Below are 9,738 nucleotides of genomic sequence, written 5' to 3'. Positions count from 1 at the left end.
TATTTTTCTTTTAGTTTTTTTATAAAAAAAATATTCTTTTCGTATTTGTTTATGTTTTATAAATTAAATAAATTAATTTTGGTTTTGCGGTTAGTTTTTTTGTATTTTGTTTAAAATAAATTGTTTTATAAATTAAAGGAAGGAATTTAGTTCCATTAATTGGGTAACCTGTTGAAACTAATACAAATATTACTAAAGACTTGGGTGGCATCTCTAAAAATGAAAACCATAATAATATTTTATCATCTAAATTTATAATTTTTTTCTTTCCATTTATTTAGAAGAGCTATTATCTGTTGTATATGTAATATATATAATGATATCTTCTTCCTTTTCATATAATCATTCTAGATTATAAGTGACTTCCTCAATATCCCTGCTGTAATTTATAAAAATAAATTTCTATTAACAATTAATTAAAATTATTATTAATTTTGAAGAAGAAAATAGGTATTTTAGAATACTCATAAAGGTATTTAGCTATAATTTATAAAAGCTATATTTAAAAATGCCTTAAAAAACATGCATATAAACGAATAACTTCTTAACGCAGATGTTGAAAATGTATTTTTCTACTGCCCAACCAACTCTGTTGCCAACTTAAGATTTTTTAAATAAATTTTCATATTTAAAAAAATGGTTAAATTCTATTTTAATCGTAATATTTTATTGTCATTTGATTTATCTAAAAATAGCATCATTTTGGATTAAAAAAAATCAATCGAAATACAACATGGAAATTTATTCACTATATAAAAATTAAATTTACTATAAAACGCGAGTCAGTGCAAATAATTAAACATAAATGCATTAATATATTGTAATTGTATGCCAAGAGATGATTAGATTTACAATGATTAATTATAAAATGAGTCTTTTTTTTTAAAAAAAAAAGGGTTATAAATTTTAATAAAATTTATTCATATGATTAGATTAGATTAGAGTAGAGCGAGTTCCTATCAATAAACAAATATACTAACTTAGATATCTTAGGACCACTCTTTTTAAATATTTTTTAATTTTATGGCAAATAATTTATAATATAAGTTTTGTTTAGAAAGTATTTTTGGTCAAATTTATAATATTCAAATAAGAAAATATATAAAGCAAAAAATAATAATATTAATTCTGTAATAATTTTAGTTTGAGCTGATGAAAATAAATGAATGATTTGATCAATTAATGGAATGCCCCAATAGTGAATGTATTAACTATTTATTCGCAAACTATACAATTAATGTAGCAAGGTGTATGAGGATTTTCAGTTATTTATAGGATTTATGTTTTCCAAACGCTATTAAAAACTTCCATAAGAGTATCGTAAATCATGAAGGTTATCCCCACGTCTAAGCAAACTCGGCTGAGTCTAGGGACAGTGCCTTTATAAAACCTTTATTGCAATAATATAAATATTGTGAATATTTTTTTTATTTTTAAAAAGCATGTGACTTTTTAAAAAATATATAATAAATTGATTATTTAGGACTTACGCCGCTATTCCTTCGTGTTTAACTATTTTGAGAGCGCAGTCAAATGTACTCTTGTACTTACTAGCTTCTAAACTCTGAATAATGGTTTAAAATTATTTAAAATTAAATATTTTTCAAAAATAAAATATTAATTTAAATATTCAAATTGTATGCAAAAAGAAATCAGGTGTTAAACCTTAAATATTTAATGATTAAACAGAAATCTCTTTATATGCAAGCAGCCTAAACAAATATTTCCTCCATTAGAGAAGGTCATACGTCCTCTAATGACGGATGCTTCCCATTCAAAGCATAGCGTTTGGAAGGCGTCCCCATCTTAGCGTCTTTAACAAGAGTCTCATTTTATATTTTTTATAATGCAAGAAAAAAATATCTGAGAATGATAAGATAGAAATAGATGGCGACTATCTCCATAAATTGGCCTTAAATTTGAAAATAAAATTCATTTATAGCTTGCTCTCAAAACCTTAAACTAGTAAATATAAAAAACATCCTAGCCTTAGAATTTAAAATGCACATTATCACATAATGAAAAGAGAATGTATTATTATGTACAGGGTTGCCCATTCAAAAAAGGTAAAAGATGATACAAAAAAGATAAAAGATGAATCAAAAAAGGTAAAAGATGAATCAAAAAAGGTAAAAGATGAATCAAAAAAGGTAAAAGATGAATCAAAAAAGGTAAAAGATGAATCAAAAAAGGTAAAAGATGAATCGAAAAAGGATAAGTTCCACTCATAAAAGGAAACAGTCCGATAAATAAGATGAAATTCTTAAGAAAAGGGCCGATCAAATAAGAAAAAGGTCCGATCAAAAAAGAAAAGGTCAATTAAAAGTTTCAATTATAAAAGGAAAATCGTTATTTATTATATATTTAAAAAATTATTAAATTATTTTATCATTTTAATGATCCTGAAATATATTTTTCATTTTTTTTTTCTAACTTTTTGCAACGTCTCTTTAATATTATATCATTTTTAATCTTATTTTTGTCACCTAATTTTATCTTTTTTCTCATTCTTGCTTTTATATATTTTAATAGGTTACAATTGTTAACTTTCTTTTTCTTAAAAATACTTTATTCTCTTGTCATTTTTCTTTCCCATTTTATTTTTCATTTTTAACCATTCTTTTTTTTATCCTAATCTAACTAAAAATGTGGAAAACAAATCCGGGTTAACCTCGGATTTTGTAAAAAATATGGGGAATTTTATTTTTAGGTGAGACCAGGATTTTAATTTAATTTTGGTAAATTTCGGTCCAAGATTTGGATCCTGCAATTCATTCAAAGATTGGTATTGTAGTCGAATTGATTTAATTTTAAAAGTTATTAAACGATTGATTCATTTCCCGCATTTGTAATGAAATAGAGATGATCAAAGGGGGAAAAGAATGATTAAAAAAATAGAGATTTAAAATAGGAAGATCAAAAAAAATTAAGAATAAGAAAAAGAAAAGGAGAGATAAATTTATTTAAAATGTCATGAAATATAAAGAACGATCAAATTAAGCAATAATTTTTTTGACCCCTTTTTACTAAAACCTTTTCTTTGCACATTATAAACTTTCTATTTTTAATTGGTGCTATTCCATTTTTGATGGGTACTAATGTAAAAGCAAAAAGGTTCCCGGGAATTTCGGGCATATGCCAGGGAAATTCAAAATTTCCATCAAAATTCCCAGGAATATTTATTAAGGATATTAGAAAGTGATAAATCGAGTATATCATAAGTACCAAATTTATTTTCCATTATTTCAATAAAATAAATTGAATTTTTTTGGAGAAAGTGATCAGAAATATATACTACAACGTGTGAAGAAACGCAAAGAGTTTTGTTGCCAGAATATTCATTTCGGGTTAAACCTCGTTTCAATGATATTGAACTAATGGATATAATATGGTATGGCTACAGTTAATACCCTAATTGCAGAATTTAATCTTGATATCGGAGTTGTTTTATCCAATTCCCATCAAAAAGGGTTTAACCTCTGATATGTTAGAAGGGCCTTTGTATGCGCCAACCTAAAAGTATGATCGATAAAAGACTTTTATCGATTCCTTCGAAGATTGCCTATGGAGAGAATTTGGCCTTATTTTGGAAGAACCCATCCAAAATAGACTTATCAATAAATGTATGGAAAAGTTAATAATTTCCATAAAATGTAATTTATATCTACAACAGAAAATTATTGATAACTATATTTTAATCATCCAGTTTTTCAACTCCTGAAGTTTTATAAAATGAAAATATATCATCAGCAGATAGTGATATCATTACAGAAGAGCATAGTTAAACTCTTCATTCTTCGATTAATTTCATATATATATATATTTCGACCATTATAATTTCAAGTATTTATAAAAGGTTTATACATTAAAAATTAATATATTGCAGTTTAAGACTTCTTTTTTGGTTTTTATATTTAATATATCCAATTTATTAGAGTCAAACATGACTCATTTTAAACTAAAAAAATTTGTTAAAGCTTTTTGATCTTTAACCAATTTGGGACATTTTTAGAAAGTTCTTCAAAATGACCCAATGTTTCCTCAAAGTGTCCGGAAAATTCCGATATTCCCGGGAATTTCAGATTGGTAGACACTTTCCCTTTTTTTTCGAACCTTTTTCTTTTTAGATCGCTTTTTTTTGAATGGGAAACTATGTAATTATAATTTATAATATGAATATTAAAAATATTATAAATATCACAAATTTTTTTTAAAAAATAATATTTGAAAAAAAATCTCCACCTTTAACCAAAATTCTTTGAAGATTTTTTTTTGAAGAAGAGTGATTTTTGATCAAATTTTACATAAAAATGCCAAAATCTTTTAGAAGTAAATCTTTTGTAATTTTCACGAATAAAAAATTTTTCAAGATGAAATCAATATTTTAAAAAAATCCAAAGACATGATAGGGCAGACGTTTGACCTTGTCTATTTTCGATTATAATAGTGTATCTTTCTTTCAATTTATTGAAATCTATCCCAGCCAATACCTTTCTTTTCTTTAAACAGCTGAGAGACATTTTGCGAATTAACATGTTTAGTTTAAAGGGAATTTATAATTAAAATGTTATAAACAAAATATGGTATAATTAAATAAGGCAAAATATATTAAACCTGCATTCTAGTTTTAACCACATCGACGGGATTATTACCAAAGACTGAAGCGGCTCCCGCCACTGCGCCAAAACATCCGGTAATGAGCTTGTTCACCTTTTTTTTTGAATCTCCACCTCGGTACCTAATTTGAATTAATACTTGGTTATCCAATTCTTTCAATTTTTTATATCTTATATCATTTATTCCTTCTTTATATAAAAAAAAGTATGGTAAGACTTTTTTAAACCAATCTTTGAGAGTTTCCACTACGAAGAATCGAATAGCCTGGTTGCTGCCTTGCTTGATTATGGTGGCCGTCAAGCCCTGATAAATTCCACCAAAACCTTTAAAAAAAGTTAATATATGAATCAATGCATTCCGTAGATATAAATAAAATTTGACAAAACAGCTGTTAAACCACTCCCTCCCTCTTTCTTTTCCAAAAAACATATAAATCATTAATATTAAAAATGTACTAGCATTTATTTAAATAGACGGTGATAGTATTTTTTGGAGTGTGAAGTACTTTAACATTTAGCGTGAACTTGATAAGAAATGGATAAATAACTCGTATACTAATAACTTAAGGACCAAATGAACATATTTCAAACGATTGTATTAAAACAAGACACATTGAACAAAATTATGCAGTAACGAAAAAAACGCATAGGAAATATATAAAACGAGAATAGTGTAGGACGTTTTTACTACTATGGAATACACATAACCATAGAAAAATTAGATTCAGGTCTGGTCATATTATAAATATTATAAACACTATATTCGAAACTATATCCAAGTATTTTTTTTATAAAAATGATCTAAACAATATTGAGTTTTGATTAAATTTTGAATTTTAGCTGATAATTAAATCAGAATATTTTCGGAAGGGGTAGCTTAAAAATGTATAAATAAATTAAAAGAACAATTAGGAAGTTTAAAAAAAAAATTGGAATAAATTAAAAAATAAAATAAACGAACAAGTAAGAAAGCATATATTGTATAAATAAACGAATTCAAGAACCCAAACAAACCTTGAGTCTTTATTATAGTTCCCACGCCGTGAAAAAAGCCTTTGAACTTGGGTCCGGCAGGGTTCTGAATGTCATCTATGAATTTTACCTTGACCGTTTCCATGGGGGTAACGACGAGGATGGCCTCGCTAACACCGGCTCCCATTCCACAAAAGAATCTCTTAGATGGCGTAAGGTTACCAGTAACCGGGTCCGAGAAATGGTTTTTCAAGGCTTCAAAAGAACCAAATCTGTTTTAAACAAATTATAAATTTGTATTTTATTGATTTTTTTATTCGTTCATATAGAATAGATAAAGTTTCATGGCAAAATTTGCCTTACATAGAGCGTAAATACTCCAAAAATGGTGGAAAGCATTTCCATTAAAATCAAAATTTTTAAATTTAAATGAATTCAGCTTTGGTTATTTCGAAATATGAAACAATTTTTATAATTATAATAATTTAGTTTCTATAATTCTTTTAAACTTCTATTTTTTTACTCCCATTTTAATTTTACTCGAATGCGCAAATTATATATTTCTTTTATAAATAGTTATATATATATATAAAAATGGAAAATGATATTTTAAATCGATGTTAGAAGGCATGTTAGTGATAAATCATTGATTGATAAACATTAAAGCCATGCATCAAATCGAACTCAGTCAGTCAATCTGGACAATGATTTTAAAATATCCAATGAGACAGGGCCAAACTCGAGCTAAGTTTTCTCAGACTTGGGCAAATATAATTAAATTAATTCTCTTTCTGATAAAAAAATATATAATTTTCCTCGAGTGTTTTATATTAATTATAATTTACTAATTTTTCTTAAAAAATAAATAAATTATAAAAAATTTCAGAACTATATATTTTTTTAAAGGATCAGATCTTTTTAATATTTCAGGTCAGCTTGGACCTTCGAAAGATTTATTTTATTTATTTTTATATGGCTTATTCTAAAAATAAGTTCAAGGTCTCAAAAAATACAGTTACCCCTTTCATTTACATCGGTACAACTATTGTATTACCTTATTTCCTCAAGAAATACACAATGGGACTCTGGTAATGTCATTATCATATTGATTTTTCTAAAAAAAACGGCAACTTCTTTAAACATAAGATATGACAATGTCAAAGAGAAATTTTTTAATATTTACAAGAAATTAGGTCATAACACGTGATCATTTTCCATGTTTGTTTAATATATTTTAAAAAATAAATTGTACACATCTTTTCATAATCGTTTGCCACTTGCACTGTTGATTTCATGTTGTTCGCCACTTAGTGATTAATACATTGTTATTTATGAGGTCATAAACGATATTTTATGATTTATTTTATTATTTTTCTACAAATTTGATTGTGGATAAAGTAGACGTTTCTTGTCAAGCTATTTCTCTATTCTGCATCACAGATTTTCAATATGATTCAAATCAGTATAGAGGGAAATTAAAATCTAATATTACAATTCAACTAATTTTTTAGAATATTTTGGCGAGCAAGATAGCGCTCCGTGATGCCCCCACCCATTAACTTTCAAATCAATAAACCTTTAATGTGGCGTTTTGGCACTGATTTACCAGCTATCAGCTAAACTTCAATTGATGGTATAGTATATATCATTTCCATTTAAATAGTATAAATTTTTTGTAAGCAATTATTTTTTTTATAAATAAATATTTTAAGCAATAATTTATATTTATCTATAATTTTCAAAATTATAAATCAATGTCAGTTAAAACAACTCACGTCTTCTATTAAGAACTTGTTAACAGTTTTATAAAAGCTGTCTACAGGGGCAATTGATTATGAATAAATTCTTATTATGAATATCAATTTAGATGGTTATCAAGAACGAAAGTAAATTTAAAAAAAATATTTGGCAGTTTATATTATGGTGGAGATAGAGATAGATTTTCTCATTAATATTCAAATATAATTTTTTTTTTAAATGTTTATAAAGATCATTTACTATACTATAAGGTAACAATACTCATTGCTTAAAATGGTCATGTCGATACAGCCAATTTTCTAAAATTAGGATCAACACAAAATTTTTCAATCCTTTTCTCATAATACTTTATGAAATGGCCATGATATAAAATATTCCAGAGAAGCATCTGGGGTGAAATATCAGCTCATAGTTTCATTTTACGATTCCACTTATGGATATGCAAAATTATTATTTTAATAAAAAATGGCTAAATTAAGCTAACGTATAATAATATATATGTTTTTTTGGTAATGTAGTTCTCTTTTAACAAACTAGTCTCTTCTTGTAGTCTGATTTGTATTTTAAAAAAGGGATATTATATGCTTGAAAAAGGACACTAAGTAACTATAAAAAAATGTAGAAATTATTAACCCAAAATAAAGAAAAATAATGTATATTATTATTTTAAACTCTTATATATTGTTGATAAAAATAATAATATTAATGAATTATATCTTTGCATTTTTTTAATAATCTACACCATTATTATCTGAGGTTGGAGCAATCTGACCCTGCTAAACTGGCTTGTTTCTCAGCCTCAATCATAAAATATATTTTGTATAAGTTTACCCAGACCATAACAATTTTTTTATTAAGGAGAATGATATAATTATAATTATCAGTTATTAAAAACTTTGGCCTACTCATAAAAATATTTTGAACCAATACATACACAGAAAGCTTTCAGGTTTGGGCCATGCCAATCTCTAATCAATATTTGGCATTGTCCAATATCATTCTAATGTTGTATCAATGCATATCTAAGGTGTTTTAATCAATTTTTAACCAAAAAATATTATTTCACTTATAAATTCTCTAAAAAAATATAAACCTTTTTTAAAAAAGTATAATTTTAAGTTGATTTAGAATATTTCGCCTATTTTGATTTATATTAATATTTCAAATGATTGTATTTAAATATAAAATTGATATTTTTTCATTTTTGAATGTGATTTTCAAGTTTCAAATTTTGAATATTTTACTAGCAAATGATTAATAAAATTATTGACTTAGGTAGATTAATTAAATAATATATATAATTTTAAAAAATTAAATTATTTTTACCTAATACATAGCACTGATATTTTAGTAAAATAGATTTATATTATTTTTATATAAATTTACCTTACAGCTGATTTAGGAATTGATCCATAAAGCAGAACACTCAGTCCTCTATATAAACCCTTGACACCATGAGAATCGACCGTTTGTTTCACACAATCAATTATGCCTGAGTATCTTGGTTTGATAGATTTTTCATCCAACTGGAGTTGTGTTTTAACAAATTCAGTTGGGAATGTTATGCATATTTCAATACCTCCTGTAAAGCCACCTATTTTTTAAAAATTTATCTAATAAGTTATCTTATTTATATAATATTTAATGTAATGTATATATTTTATTAAACCAGCCACTATTCCTTTCAGGGTTTTTTGGGAAGGTAAAAATCCTGAACTATACAGTTTCATAGTTGGTGAATCACTTGGAATAACCATTCTTATTTAGTTATTTTATATATAAGTAAGCTAATATATATTTTATGATAACATAAACTTAAGTAAATAAATTTGGGCGATTACAAGAGAGAAAATATTTACAATCACACGCGATAAATCAGATGTTTAAATTTTTTAAATTTTATGAATGATAGTTGCTAATTGATATATCGTGATAAATAACGACCAATATTTGAAAAATATAAAATGGTAATTCAAACAAATTTAGCAAAATTATTGTGGCCGTTCAATACATTTTACTACATTTATTAAATTGCTAGTATAAAATGATTAAGAAAAAATTTAATTTGCCAAATTCGTCTAAGCCTTTTAAGGTGAACAAAACATATCTCATTTAATTTGAAATATCTAAAAAAAATAATTAATCATTTAAAATTTATCATATAGTTCAAAAAAATATTTCCTATCATACAAAAATTATTTTAAATAATATGGTATTCTTTGAAGATCTATATGTGCTAAACTGATATTGAATAAGGACTAAACCGGAATCTTGTCTAGTTATTAGGAATCCCTCCATTTGAACCATATATTAAAAGCGTCAAAATAAAAAATAGTCTTAAATGGTATAAACTGAGAATATGAATCATCATATTGGAATAAAATTAGTTCTT

General features: G+C 25.4%; 1 protein-coding gene across 2 annotated transcripts; it reads right to left on the bottom strand.

Annotated features, from left to right (window-relative positions):
* Positions 1-1,139: 1,139 nt before the first annotated feature.
* LOC135926203 (putative tricarboxylate transport protein, mitochondrial) lies at positions 1,140-9,154 on the bottom strand. 2 transcript variants are annotated; one of them, XM_065461969.1, is made up of 7 exons: positions 9,016-9,154; positions 8,733-8,940; positions 5,631-5,860; positions 4,844-4,940; positions 4,615-4,738; positions 1,491-1,564; positions 1,140-1,390 (listed from the first exon to the last, which is right to left on the bottom strand). In XM_065461969.1, the coding sequence occupies exons 1-7, from the start codon at positions 9,101-9,103 to the stop codon at positions 1,279-1,281; spliced, it is 933 nt and encodes a 310-aa protein (XP_065318041.1). In that variant the 5' UTR covers positions 9,104-9,154; the 3' UTR covers positions 1,140-1,278. The 2 variants fall into 2 exon arrangements, 1 of the variants encoding a protein (XP_065318041.1); XR_010571801.1 differs by having other exon boundaries at positions 1,316-1,390; positions 1,491-1,826.
* Positions 9,155-9,738: the final 584 nt, after the last annotated feature.

This window comes from Gordionus sp. m RMFG-2023, chromosome 3 (assembly GCF_954871325.1).
Source record: "Gordionus sp. m RMFG-2023 chromosome 3, tfGorSpeb1-WG-v2, whole genome shotgun sequence".
Taxonomy (NCBI): domain Eukaryota; kingdom Metazoa; phylum Nematomorpha; class Gordioida; order Chordodea; family Parachordodidae; genus Gordionus; species Gordionus sp. m RMFG-2023.
This window is presented reverse-complemented; position numbering and strand designations above follow the sequence as displayed.